This window comes from Drosophila ficusphila, unplaced genomic scaffold (assembly GCF_018152265.1).
Source record: "Drosophila ficusphila isolate 14025-0441.05 unplaced genomic scaffold, ASM1815226v1 contig_106, whole genome shotgun sequence".
Taxonomy (NCBI): domain Eukaryota; kingdom Metazoa; phylum Arthropoda; class Insecta; order Diptera; family Drosophilidae; genus Drosophila; species Drosophila ficusphila.
In genome coordinates this window covers 13,943,531-13,957,719 of record NW_025063993.1, presented here as the reverse complement: position 1 = coordinate 13,957,719, position 14,189 = coordinate 13,943,531, and the positions used below count along the sequence as shown (strand labels likewise).

At 37.6% G+C, this 14,189-nt stretch overlaps 2 protein-coding genes and 1 long non-coding RNA gene across 8 annotated transcripts; 2 read left to right on the top strand and 1 right to left on the bottom strand.

Annotated features, from left to right (window-relative positions):
• Positions 1–334: 334 nt before the first annotated feature.
• LOC108087423 (ribose-phosphate pyrophosphokinase 2) lies at positions 335–13,838 on the bottom strand. Of its 5 annotated transcripts, none has more exons than XM_017184774.2 (9): positions 13,698–13,838; positions 11,221–11,446; positions 6,372–6,555; positions 5,658–5,726; positions 3,589–3,699; positions 1,740–1,864; positions 1,481–1,679; positions 1,281–1,415; positions 335–1,088 (listed from the first exon to the last, which is right to left on the bottom strand). In XM_017184774.2, exons 2-9 carry the CDS (start codon positions 11,436–11,438, stop codon positions 996–998), a joined length of 1,134 nt encoding a protein of 377 aa, XP_017040263.1. In that variant the 5' UTR covers positions 11,439–11,446; positions 13,698–13,838; the 3' UTR covers positions 335–995. The 5 variants fall into 5 exon arrangements, with proteins under 5 accessions (XP_017040263.1, XP_017040259.1, XP_017040260.1 ...); XM_017184770.2 differs by lacking the exon at positions 13,698–13,838 and adding an exon at positions 12,429–12,495; XM_017184771.2 differs by lacking the exon at positions 13,698–13,838 and adding an exon at positions 12,429–12,494 and having other exon boundaries at positions 3,589–3,687.
• Positions 1,943–3,224, top strand: LOC108087428. Of its 2 annotated transcripts, XM_017184782.2 has the most exons (2): positions 1,943–2,798; positions 2,852–3,224. In XM_017184782.2, exons 1-2 carry the CDS (start codon positions 2,064–2,066, stop codon positions 2,879–2,881), a joined length of 765 nt encoding a protein of 254 aa, XP_017040271.1. In that variant the 5' UTR covers positions 1,943–2,063; the 3' UTR covers positions 2,882–3,224. The 2 variants fall into 2 exon arrangements, with proteins under 2 accessions (XP_017040271.1, XP_017040270.1); XM_017184781.2 differs by having other exon boundaries at positions 1,948–3,224.
• Positions 11,986–12,679, top strand: LOC108087434. The gene is made up of 2 exons (XR_001771174.1): positions 11,986–12,505; positions 12,588–12,679. It is a non-coding gene; the product is annotated as an uncharacterized LOC108087434 (long non-coding RNA).
• Positions 13,839–14,189: the final 351 nt, after the last annotated feature.

The window sequence follows — 14,189 nt, the reverse complement described above, 5'->3', positions numbered from 1 at the left end:
AGATTTAGTTAAGGAATAAAATCAAATATAAAAAAATTGGAAGTTTAGGCAAGGAATTTCTTTTTTATAAAGAAATTTTTCTGGAAAATTAGAAAAGTTTATTTGGATGGTTTATTTTTGAAAAGCCCGAATTAATTTATTTTAAATTAATTACTAATTACAAATGCCTCCAATTAGAGTAAAAATAAAAACACATAGTTGCTTTAGTTTTCTGTAATATTTTTTTGTATTTTTCTTTAGTTTTTTTGTTGTGTTTGTTTTGTTTATTATTTTTTAACGCCTATTCGCTATGTTCTTTTCAATTTTATTTTTTGTTTTACTTAATTTTACTAGATTTTATTTTGAACTTGCAAGTATTTTGCGTTTTATTTTTCTTCATGAACTTACAATAAAGAATCATCAAAAAGTTGTTGCACAGTGTAAAATTACAATATTTTTGTTGTGTGTGAGTGTATGTGTGGTGTTTTAGGTGTGTGTTGTGTGTGTGTGTTGGGTGTAGGTGTATATCTTCTACGGTGTTAATCTATAAATCTAAATTTCTCTCTAAGAGCAGGCCAATGTTTACACCAATCAACTGGGAATTATCGTTCGTGTTAACTTTTAAAATCAGAAAACGGCAAAAGTTTGTTTAAACAAAGATCCTACTGTACAAAGGAAAGGCATTGCGATTGTGTACTTTTGTTTTTGTTTGTGTTGTTTAGTGTTATATTTACGTTCCTATTTAGTATAATTACATAATGACGATTTCCCATCTACTGAGTTTGCATTTGCTTTAATTACAATAGTTAATCCATAAAAAATATATAACGATGATGATGGCAAAATATGTTTTTTTTTTAGTTTAAATTGTTGTTGTGGTTGTTGGTTGCATTACAAATTGCTGTTGAAGTTGTGTTTTCGCGGTAGCTTGCTAACGGTGTTCTGGTTGCTGTTTTAAACGTTTGCTGGTCTAACTGCCGTTTTGTTTGTTTGTTTGTTGGTTTGTTGGTTTGTTTTTAGTATGGAACATTTGAGAAGAGATACGAGACACTCTCGCCGTTGTGTGTCCGTCTCACGGCCTCGGCGAACATCATCGAGACATCAATGCACTGCAGAAAATAAAAAGAAAATTATTATACATTTTAACCAATTTAATTAGTAAAACGATTATGAAATATATAAATTTGTTTAACTGATTAAAGAATGAAAAGGAAAACAGTTGCTTAGAAGTAGAAAAAAGTATTTACTTATATCTTAAAAAAAAAACAACGTAGCAAATTAGTTTCAGATTATAAACCCACCTGGATTTTGGGACAATCCCGCATGTGTCCATCCTGTGGGATGGTGTTGGTCACCACCACCGCCTCGAAACAGGCATTGTTAATCCGCGAAATCGCGGGACCCGAGAAAATGCCATGCGTCAGAATGGCATAAACCTGTTAAAAACCGAAAAATACAATTTTAAATATAGAAATAAAATCAGAAAGTCAAGCAAACGCACCTTGGTGGCTCCAGCTTCCACCAATCGATCGGCAGCATGGACAATGGTGCCGCAGGTGTCGGCCATATCGTCGACCAGGATGGCAATCTTGTCCTTGACATCGCCCACCAAAACCATCGAAGCCACCTCGTTGGCCTTCTTGCGCTCCTTGTGTATCAGGGCGAACTCCACATTCAGGCGATCGGCAATCGAGGTAACACTAAAGAAAAGTTATTTATTAGATCATTGAATCATTACAGAGGTAAGAAATAAAACCTACCGCTTAGCACCGCCAGCATCGGGCGACACAATGATCGAGTTCTTCCACTCGGGAATGTTCTCCTTGATCCACTTGAGTACCGCTGGCTCGGCATAGAGATTATCAACTGGTATATCGAAGAAGCCCTGAAAGAATCCAATACAATTAATAAGTAACGAATCTAGTAGTCATTGCCCTTTTGTAAAATCATTGTCAAGCTTTAAAAATTTCGATTCCCTAGCATAACAATTTTGAACCCTCAATAGACAACATATAGCTCCATTTTATAAATTTAAAACAAATTGAAACGAAAGTGTCGCAAACAGAAAATAGAAAATCAAAAGAATGTCCCAACCGCAATCTCCGAAATTAGTGCAAAATATGGACGACCAGGCGGATCTGAAACAGTGGCTAAAGGAAGAGCGCATTATCCTTGACCTGCGTGCTCGGCGCCTCTTCTCCGATGTTTTGCCAGTGGCCAAGATTGTCAAGCGAAGCCATCCCCGTTTGGTGGATCTGCACAACTATCCGCCCAGAAGCAGTGTGGCTCTGAAGCTCCAAAGCTGGGAGACCTTCAACTTGAAGGTTCTAAAGAAATTGGGCATCAATATACCGCGTTCGGGATTGGAGAAACTTGCAGCCGCTGTGCCTGGAGCTATTGAAGCCCTATTCCAGGAACTGATTGCAGTGACCAAGTGCGGCAGCCCGAGACCAAGTCCCATGTTGGAAGTTTCACCGACGCGTTCGCAGAAAAGCGAAATGGTCAAACCTTTGGCTAACAAAGATACCCGGAAACGCAACCTTCAGCGATCCCTGACCCAGGTGATCGAGCGTTCATCCTCCGGTGAGAAGCCGCCCAAAGTACTGACCATGGATGTGGAGGTCGTGGTGAATGGCGAAACGAAGAAGGTGGCCCAAAAACTAGTGGCCTACGAACATTATGCCGCTGCCATGAGGAAAGGCGCCGAGAAGTCCGAATATATAAACACCATCACGCAGAAGGCGGAATATCTGGAGAGTATAATTGCCGTGAAGGAGGAGCGCATCTCCGAGCTGATGGATCAACTGGGAAAACTGTCGGTGAGCATTCTTTCCATGCGACCCATGCTCAGCGATAACGATGATGATAACAGGATCAGTATAAATACCCATACCCATATTAACGAAAGCGTTTCCGAGCCTTGCTTCCAACTGACCACCTAGCCAAACGAGGAGCCAAAAGGAGTCGCTTTCCAAGGATCTAGGATACAAGATTCCGAAGCTAAGACCAATTATCCTTTTTGAGATCGAGCCGCCGTTTGATCCTTTCATACAACAACTTTCCACCGAACTGAAAACTGAAAACAATACCTTTTCGACTCCGCTGTTGGACGACCGCATGTTATTGGATATGTCTCTACTATATATATTTTGTATTTCAATTTGGTTTCTTACAACAACAACACTTTCTTTGGCTTCAACCCAATAAACAAAGCGAAATTATGTCGTTCAGAGTGAATAATCGCATTTTGTTCAGCGTAATTAAGTTTTTGGCTGATAAATGAAATCTAGGCAGCGATAGGAAAAATGCATTGAAGATAGCAAAGATAACTATAAAAGTTGGTTCCTTGGTTTTCAATTGAATTTTGGTTCTTACATATATCTCCCTAATTATTTGTATAATTATTTATAATTTAAGCAGATAAATTTGTTCCTTGATTTTATTTGAATTTTGGTTTAATATCTCCCTCTAAATATTTGTAGCAATTATTAAGTTTCTCTTTTTTAAAAGCCTACAAGCCTCGCTTTTAAGCTTATTATATAATTTTAATATGATTTCATATTGACTGTTGTTTGCTTTATAAGTAGATAAATTAAAGAATAGACTTACCTGAATCTGTGAGGCGTGCAGATCCATGGTGATTATGTGATCAGCTCCAGCCACGGACAGCATGTTGGCCACCAATTTGGCCGAGATGGGCGCACGACTCTGTGCATTGGCCAGCGTAGAAAGAGATGTAACGAAAGGTTTCCATTAGCGCAACTAGTAGTTAGAATCTCAGTACAAATTACTTAATACTAGGCATTATGAGGAGTAAACCATGGAAATCAAAATCGAACATGGACACACATATGTATATAGACGGAAATCAACAAAGAGGTTAACGTTCCAATAGATTGCAATATATGGAGAGATACAAAAATTCATAGACAGAAAAGAGATTCAGTTGCGACAACACAAAGGACGAATGTGATTTGGTGCAGCACCCCAGGATAATAATGAATTGATCGAGGTCGAGAATGAGATATAATATATACCCAGGTGATGAAGGTGCAACGCCAGTTAGAGATAAACATATAAAGTAGATCGGTTAATACGCAAACAAGTGCAAAGAAAATCGAACAATTTTTGCTTTTCTTTTTCTTTCTGCTATTTTTTTTTCAGTTGATTTGGGGCTTGGGTTTTTCGGTTGTTGGTTGGTTGTTTATTTCGATTCCGAACTGAACTGAGAACAAGGCATGCAAAACGTCGATCGGATATATAGAAGTGTGTAAAGATAGGATGGGGAAAATATATCACCGTCTGGTATCATCATCAACTCAAAAGAAAAAAAACATTAACAAACGCAACAAAGCAAAAGGCTTAAGACAAAAATAATCTAAAGCAAAATGTTGTCTTTTTTGTTTTTGTTTTAGTTTTAGTCCCGCAGCAGCATTAAAAATAATAATGCCTGGGATACAGGAACTAACCGAACTACTCACAGTATATTGTTTGGCTGAAAACTCCTAAGCTCAGAACAGAATTGGAATTTTGTTTGTATTTATTTTGGGTAATTTGATGCAATAGAGAGACAAAGAGTATAAAAAGAAAAAGAAGAAAACACAAAAAGTTCAGAATAATTCAGAGTTTTAAAATTAAAATTAATGTGTGGTGGGGAAAAAGGGGGTCATAGGTCATAGTGTATCATAAGTTAACAAACTTGTAATCCGAATTGCAAAGGAATGTAATGTTAGTCAAGTGGGGGGGGGGGACTCATTTCAAATCAGGTTGCAGTGCCAATTCAATATAGTACTATATATTTTCCTTCCATTTCAACTGATTATATTCTTTTGAATGTCAAGAAACTCATTTACAGATTACAGAAATGAAAAATATTTGTGCATTTTGCGCGCTTGACCCCCAGGGTTCATCGTCTATACAAATACACAGTACAGTATATATACCCCCCATTGCCGATCCGATCGTCTGACGTCACAGGGGATTATCTAGCAACGGAAAAACTTAATCAAGTCGAATGGAAAATATTTTTTTTAAGCCCCGAAAAGGAGGCTGTTGTCGGGGACCGATAAGACAAGAACAAAAGTGCAAGATCACAACAATCAAGACAAACAAACAAACAAACAGCAGTCTAAACAACACAAACAATAATATTTATTAGAGGTCCGTTATTAAATATAGATTAATTAATGTAAATTTTTATTTCGTGTTCTCATTTCATTTTTTTTTTTTTTTGTGGTTGCAATGAAGAGCCGCCGAAACAAAAACAAACAGAGGCAACGAAAATATGTGGAAAATTTTTATTTTTCATCGCCAATTAATATTCACCAAATTATTCTGTTGGTTAGCCAAGAATTTTTTAAGTATTTCGTTATTAGTTTATTAGCGGGGAAAGGAGAAAGGATCTAGAGGGTAGGACATGCAGAGTAGACAAAAAGCGAGTTTCTCTAGAGAAACGAGAATCTTGTTATGCCAGACGCCAAAAATTTCCTTCGTGAGTTATGAGTTCTGAGGATGAGTTTGCCATTTTGATATTCCCCTCCAGATTGTCTTTGTGTTTCATTTTTTTGTTTAGGATTGAAAGAAAATTAATAAGAATTTTCCCATTAGATATAGAAGAGAACATAAAGTGTGAATTAGGTGAGCGTTTAGTGGTTGAAAAGAAGGTACAAGGTAAATACCCTAAATTTCCAATCGTAGTTTTTCTTGGCTAGTTTCTTGCTTTCCGCATTTTCCTCACTGCCCGCCAACTTCACGGAGAAAGAGAGACAGAGATCGATAGAGAAACGGAGAAAGAGAGAGAAATACACCAAGGCACACACACACGCGCGGGTAGAGGGAGATAGCAGGAGGGCGGGAAAGAGAGAGCGAGCATGGTATTTAAATAAAATAATTAAAGTATTTTAATCACAAAAAGGCGGGAAAATTAATTAAAATATATCACTAAATATTCATTAGATAAATTTTCCACATTTTCCAATTGCGTGCGTTTGTACATTTTTCGCCAGCTTAGCTTCGTTGCAAACATTTTGATAAAAGTAAAATCAAATTTAACTCGATTAACAAAATGCATTTGAAGAACACACAATCACACACAGAAAAGAGAGAAGTATATATAGGATAAATTAATCGGTTATATAGCATTGAACAATCGAGCTAAACGTTGGGGAAATTAATCATTCGGGGGAAAAGTTTACGCGCTTTTTCGTTGCCACTTTTCCCCAATCAAAACAGAGTGTGTGGGCTTTGAGAGTTGGAGTAATAATCGGATCATCTAGAATTAATTGTTTACATTGCTTTTCTTTGCACGTTGGATCCCAGAACAAAAGGATCCATTGAATAATACCGTGTCAGTTTTGCTGCGGATCGGCCGGATCGTGTTGAGGCAAACCTACCTTATCTTTTTTGTCTTGGCGGGCATATGGAAAGCAAGGAATCACAGCTGTAACACGAGAGGCTGAGGCGATCTTGCACGCATTGATCATGATCAGCAGCTCCATCAAGTTGTCGTTGATCTCGCCGGATCCCGACTGCACGATGTACACATCCTCGCCGCGCACCGATTCCCCAATTTCCACACTGCAAAGACAGAGAACGGGGCATTCAGTTGAAAGGCTGGATGGGGGAGTGCACTGGGAGAAAATATCGGCAAGTTTGGGTTTAGTTTTCGCACCAAAATTGGCTTGAGTGCAAGAAAAATCAGTTTAAGATTGCAGAAAACTTGAGCATTTTACATGATAAAGAATGAATTGAATTTTTTTTTAATTTCCGAAATGTCTCAACCTATCTGGAACCCAAATTAATTAAACTTTTTATTATAAAGTATGAGTTTTAACCCTTTAAGCAACCTTGGAGCTTCACTTTGAATGTGCCTTGAATAAATTTCACTACCTTGGTCTGGTTTAATTTCAATTGTTTGATTTAAGCTCGCATGTCTTGGCAACACTTCTCAAATTCTGAAGCTCTCAAAGTATCCTGTTCGTTACATTCACAGCCCAACCCTTTCCTTAGTTATTGATAGTCTAAACAATACACGCCCACCCCGACAACGCCCACAATTGTTGACCTTTGACGACGCCCAAAGAAACTGCAAGCCAACGCAATCTAATCGAATAACTTTTCTAATTCTCTCGCACACACACACACACACACACGTAACACACATGGCGTATGCGCAATATTTGCACTGACAACTGACGCCGACGCCGCTTCGCTTATTATTTTGTTTACATTTTGTTTGTTTTGGTTTCGATTTGGGTTTCGAGCTGGGTTGCTAACTTGAACCATAGGTTATTGATACCCCTGACGGAGAATAGGTGGTTCAGTAATCAGTATATCAAAGGCGGACATAAATAGGAAAATAACCCAGAATATGCGTAAACAGTTCATGTTTATAAACCTTGCGGTCATTTCTGAAAAAAAGAAATAAAACTTAAAAACAACAAATTTTCATTTATACTATGACTGGTTATATAAAAATTAATAATCAGATCACTAAATTAAATTTTCCTCTAAATCCCAAACTATTTCCCTTACAAAAATCGACACAATAGGAGCGGAAAAAACTAGTCTCTGCTGAAAATAAATTTTATAAAGCAACCAATTTCACTCAATAATACCCTGGTGGAACTACTTCTCAGTTCGTTTGTTTTTTTTTCGCGTTCTCATGGTTATTTTGGCTTTTGTTTTTCCACTGAAGGTTAATTCAATTACATGGCGCTTCAGAACATCAGTACTCAACCGGCTATCGATTGAACGACCTGTGCCAATGCGGCCAGTAATTAATTTGTCCAATATTTTTCGGGGTTATCTTTGCCATATACAAATGTACAAATTCATGGAAGTAAACGCCATGGAAGTGGCCAATCGCGTGACACGTTTTCGTAGTATAGTATTGTAGTATAACCTAATTCTGCACACGCTTATCAAAAAAAAAAATATATATAGGCGAAAAATTCTATTGACTGGTTTTGTTTTCGGGGTTATTGATTGGAGAACCTCTTCTTATCAAGTATAACACGGTTGGCCGGCTAAATGCAGCGATTTCATCAACCTTGGCCGGATGCATTTTGCCATTAAATTATGCATTTCAGATTTGCCGTGGCTGCAAAAATATAAAAAAAAAACACTTTCACCGCTCGCCATACCATGACATTGTTAGAATGCCGGGAAAACTCGCAAAAATCGAAGGAAAACGCCGGGGCAAGGGCAGGGAAAAGGTGTTTTGGGCGTACGAAAGACTTGCGACAGCTGGCAATTGGCCAGGAATCGCCGCATTTGCCAGCAACTAGCAACAGTTCAGCAGCTGTTTCTTTGGCCGACCGTCAAATAGAATTTCTGCTAAAATTCATTTCGTTTTCCTTTGTTTTTTACGTATTTTTATCTCTTTCCTCGTTCGCAATTCTGTCTGCTCATGTGATAATGTAAACCAAAAAATAGAAAAAAGAAGCACGAAACACAGTCCAACTTCTCTAATTGAAATCAGCTTTTTCGCACATTTTTTTGTGTTTGTTTGTTTGGTTTTTTTTTTATAGTTGTTTGTTCAAAAACAACATTCTTTTTTTATACATCTTATCATATGGAATTTTTAGAAGCTGTATGATTAAATTTGTTGGGTTGTATTAAGATTTTTTAATCGAAAAAATTATAGTTTGGTTTTATTTAAAAATTATTTCATATATGGGAATGATTACTCTATAAAGGTATTACTGTACAAATAAAAATTGTTGCCAAATGTCTTCCGAAATGGTGTGTCGCCCCATCTCTTTCTGCCGCCCACTAAGCTTATCTCAGTCTGGCACAATCTAAATCGCTTTCGCTTAGTTTCAGCTGGTTTTTGTAGATTTATATGCCCCTTATCACTATTAACTCGGGCCCCTTTCAAAAGCTCACTGATACCCAACGACCTCACAAGACAAACACGCAAATTCCTTATCGATCAAACTTTAGAAAAAAATGCTTTGTAATTGACATTTTCAGTGGGTGGGGTATGCTGGTCCAAAGGGGAGGGTGGCGAAAAAAATAGTTTAGAATTGCGTGTGGCAAAACCTTCGAAATTGGAAATTTAAGCCCACTTTGGGGTTATTGAAAAATTACTATGAATCGCCATTGAAATTGAACTTCGCCTGTGGCAAAGGTCATTTGTGGGTTTTCTCGGGTTGTAGACGTAAAAGTGGATACATAATACCTTTAATGTCCTTCATGTTGAAGACCTAAAAGGTTTATGAGTGCAATAAATACAAAACGAAATACAAAATTGAACCACTAAGCTGAAAAAGTTCTCGATGATCGAATTTTTAAATTAATTACCGAGTAATCTCACGTGTGACCTTAAAAAGAAGAAAACCAAGAATTTTAAATTCTTTTTGTTCATTTACTTTAATCTCTTCTCTTTTTTAATGCTCTTATCATCCATTATCACCAAATTGTGCAAATACTAATTAGTGTCTGAATCGTATGTGATGTCATCTGAGCGCCCTTCAGTTGAGTATAATCTAGACTAAAACTTGATCTCTTGCCCAGACGACCCAAAACAAAAACAACAACAGAATCATTATCATCATCGCCTTTCGTTCGCTTTTATCAACAAAAGCAATCAAGACAAAGTAGAAAAAAAAGTTAAGGTTGACCCGTTAAACCAGCACTAACAACAACAACTAGTGTAAATTGGAGCAAAAAGAGCGCACTTAACTGTCAATATGATTTTCTGGCTGCTGTTCGAGAGAATACTAGAAAAAGCCACAGAGAGCGAGAAAGGGAAATGGAGAGGCGTGCAACAAAAACAAAGCCGACAAGTGCAAACAGCAGAATTAAACAACAACAAATAGAGCAACAACCACTATGCACACGTGGGGGTCTGACGTTTAGTGAGAAAGAAAGAGCGTGAGAGGGCTCCAAAGAGCGCCCCAATGCATACTATGCGGGGGCGTCGCTGTCGCAGTCGACGTCGACGTCGAAACGTCTGCCGACTCTTGATGTATAACTCTCTCCGTTCTTACCTAAAGAGAGTTTTCCAACTCTCAGACAGCAAACGAAAAACGTGACAGAGTCGTGTTGTGGTTCTCTACTCACAGGCATTAAGCCCCCTGTAATGGGGTATGGTTGGTTTACAAATGTATTTAAGAGGCATAAGTTGTTTCATTAAGCATACTTTTGTAGTGTTAATACAAAATTACAAAAAATGTCATTAGAAAAACGTTATATTTTAAACTATTTCTTTACAAGCAAATCAAAATAGATACATTTTAAAAGATATAGTTTCAAAAAAAAAACTTTGAAACTTTGTTAAATAAAAAATTGAAAATAGGGCTATATTATAGGGTACCTTAGCTTCGAGGAGCCCTTACTTCTCGTTTTTTCCGCAGCTTTATACCTTGGTGTGCGTGCGAGCATAACAAAAACACACACTCACACCAACTAAGCGCCTATCATGTCAAAAAGCTTAGCGCGTATTATAACCTCTATTTTCGTTTCGGTTTCTTTTGCTTGCCTCGTTTCTTTCACCTTTCCTAATTGCTTGCTAATGTGGCCTTTGTTTTATTTTATTAAAAAGAAAAGCTGATATCGAAAAAATGGAACTGGGGGTGGGGAAAACCATGGGCGCCTTTATTTATTATTTGTTGTTGTTGTTGCATTAGCAGCTGACTGGCTGTTCCTGCGCGTGTGTGAGTGCGTGCGAGCGAGAGAGAAAAGCAAAAAGCGTGCAAGCCGCAAGTCTAGACATACACACACATTCACAAACAGTTGCTAATTAAATTAAAATTATAAAATGAAAATAATTTAGCTTATTTGGTTTCCTTTAGATCTTTTGGGTTTTTTAAATTTTCATTTAAATTAACCGAAAATTGCACGCGACATTGGCTAAGCTTTGCATGTGTGTTTGCCTGTAATACTCTCACTCACACCAGCTCAACATCACTATACACACTCACAAACGCACGGCTGTATCGACAAAGACGGTGTACAGTCCACTTGTTAAATCAATAAAAATAAAAAGAAATCAGGTCCACAAATTTCGGAAAAATCATACAGTTTTAGGTAATCAAAATATTCACTGATCCCCATGTTTGATTGCGGCACCGAAACGCCAGCAACCTTCAGCGAATGTCAAGGACCTTTTGAGCACATGTGTTTTGACAAACACTTTTTGAAACCCAATTAACACGCTTTGAAACACTTTTAAACACTTTGATTAACACTTGTTGGTGGCCCCTAAGGATGGGACTTTGTCGCAGGACTACTTACCAGGTCTCCAAATTGCTAAATTTCTTCGTAACCACCTTGCCGAGATCGATGCCCAGACGATCGACGATCCGTTGGGCCAAGTCCGGATGCGAGGTGCCCGAAAACACTTTGATGTTCGGCATTCTGGAGTGGATTAAATTTAGACAACCAGCCTGTTTCTCCAAATTGTCTCGGATCAAACTTCTAGCGCGTATTGGATTGGCTGAACGAACTGGCATCACACAATCTGCGAGTAGAAGTTTTTATTATAAACTTTTTTTCGCCACAGCGCTGGCAGCGCCGTCGCCGCCTTATCGGTGAGCTCTCGAGAGCGCCAAAAAGAGAGCCGTTTGCTCTGTAAGAGCGTAGCTGAATTCATTCATTGCAAAGTACAGTGGACTACATGGTTTTTATGTAAGGAAAAGTGCGGCAATATTTTGACTAACTTAAGTTACGTTACCACTGTTAACAGATTCCATGATGACATGTAGTGAGATGTTTTGGTATGTTCAAGCTACTGTAACTGAGTCCTATCTTTTTTTGCAACAATGTTATTTTTACATTGTAAATCAGGCCCATAATTTTATTTTTAAACATACTTTCTAATTGAGGTTTACCGAACCACTGTGCAACGCCTACGTCGACAGCGACGCAGACAGCACGGACTTGGTTGTGTGTGTAGAGCGCCACTCTCTTTTGCTCTCTCTTTTTGTAAAAGCCACCCCAAGTCGACCATGTGATTTTTTTACGTGTTCTCCGGGGAACTGGAAAAGCTATCGATGTCGATTTCGTTTTTTTTAAGCTGCTCGATAGATTTTTAAAGATTTATGTATTTATTGAGTTATATATTACCTGTTGCTAATATAGTATTGCCTATTTTTTTACACTATTTACAGCTTTTAACACTTTTTTTAATAAATGAAAAATACACATGAAAACCTTTTCTTATTTGGACACCGTTATTTTTGTTTCATATTTTATCAAACTTGTAATAAATTTTAGTTTGACACTTCTGCTATCTAATAGATAAAAGGAAATGTATCCTCTCAGTGCAACCTAAATACTTAATATAAAAAATATACTGGTATGCCAACAGGCGCGCGCCAAAAAGAAGCTTTTAAATCAAGACAAACAGCTGTTCCACGGATGTCCCAAGTTGGCCATGAAAACACACACGCACACAGGGACGGACAGGAAAAATGGTGATTTCTAGGATATAATCTACGCACCATTCTGCTCGTTCTCTGTGCATTTCTTATCGGGCATTATTCACAACTTAACTCCCGAGATCAAGGTGCAGCGACAGGTAAGCGGCGACTGAAAAAAGTTTTGTTCTTAGTTGCGGCTCGTTTTACAACAAGTCGCACTCACAGCTGATTTTTCCCTAGGTTAACTGAAAAGTGCACTGTTTTTTAGCGAAAATTGGAAATTGAGATTAGCAGTCGCAGAGCGCCGCATCTGGCGAAATTGAGCGAGCAAATGGAACTGAGTGCCGTACAACATGGCGTATGCGTCTATCACACATACGCACTGGCTGCACACACCAACACATAAAAAGAGAACGAGAGCGAGAGTGAGAGCGAGAAAGAGAGAGAGAGAGTGCCAAGGATGATGCGCAGTTGATGCTACAAGCTTTGGGGATGCCACAACGATTGCGATTTTTAGATCAGCTGTTTTTGGATGGCACTTTCCATTTAATTTGAAATGTATTTGTCATGTTGCGTTTTTAAGTGTTTGCAAAAACCAGCAATGATGCTGTTATAAATATAAAAAAGACAATAAAAAAACTGATTCCAAAAATATTAAAATAAATGGAGCATTTTATGTCACGCAGTTATAAATGGCATGTTAAACAACCTTTTAAAAAAATAGCTTTTGAAATATGTAACTATCCCAATGAAATTTCTTTATAGATGTTTAAGATATTATTAATATATTAATTTCCTTAAAAAACCCGAGACATTTTATAATAAAATGATATTAAATCTGAGAATTTTTGTTGTTTTTTTCTGTGTAGTTGGGCTTTGTCTTGTAATTCAAATTTTGCTCTGCAAACATTCTTTTTATATGTATCAGCAGGAATGTTTTGTTTTCAAGATTGCTTAAATCTCAGACAACAACAGGTACAGTTTTTTCATTTCACGGGGGCTCGTCTTTTTACTTTTGTTGGCCCTGAGAATATGCTTTCTTGTTGTTTGTGCAACTGTACCTGGGATGCTGAACAAAAGAAAAATCGCTGAAAAACACTGCGATTTGTTAAATTGTCTTTGCGTGTCTTAGGCTAAATATAAATGAACTAATGCTAAATGCTGACGTACTCTTCTCCGTGTTTTATCCCTAAAAACTGACGCAAATGCCGTTGCAAAAATATAGGCATTGTGGATTGCGGGGGGTGATGAGGCCAAAACCACGTGCCGAATGCGACGCACGTTTTAAGTCAAGAGGAAAACAAAGGCACGCACACGCCGTCAATATTTATAATTATAATCTAGACTTACTTAAAACATGTGCAGTAGAAAAGTGTCGCTATTACTTTAAACTTTAAACTACTAATCACCAAACGATGAAATTTGGACACGTTGGTCAGAAAAAACAGAAACGCTTGTAGTTGTTGGTCCCGATTGCAGCTGCTTCTCCGAAATGCAAAAGCTGAATGAATCAGAACGCTTTTAGTTTGAGTTTGAGCGAGGGAAGTTGCGTTTCAGCCGTGGAGTTTTATTTTGCGAGAGCGTCAGATAACGAGAGGGAGAGCTATCTTCGACATGTCGAAGGGTTCATACTCTGACAGCAAGACAAGAGTTAAATTAGGACATATACATTTACATTATTAAAAAAAAAGTCCAATGACTTGCAATATATACAAAATAAATATAATATGTTGCTAATTTTGATTGTAAAAGTTCAACTAGTCGTATGAGTAATAAATTTTGTACTTTATCGTTTTTTACAGATTTTTTTTTAAGTGCCCAAATTTTTCATGAAATATTTCA

Excerpts from the sequence above, each read along its gene's own strand:
- LOC108087428 (XM_017184781.2), top strand. The coding sequence starts at position 2,064 with ATGTCCCAACCGCAATCTCCGAAATTAGTGCAAAATATGGACGACCAG.
- LOC108087423 (XM_017184770.2), bottom strand. The coding sequence starts at position 12,465 with ATGCCCGATAAGAAATGCACAGAGAACGAGCAGAATG. Across the intron at positions 1,865-3,588 it reads TGCACGCCTCACAGATTCAG|GGCTTCTTCGATATACCAGT; the intron begins GTAAGTCTATTC and ends GGATTCTTTCAG. Across the intron at positions 1,416-1,480 it reads TGGAAGCTGGAGCCACCAAG|GTTTATGCCATTCTGACGCA; the intron begins GTGCGTTTGCTT and ends GGTTTTTAACAG.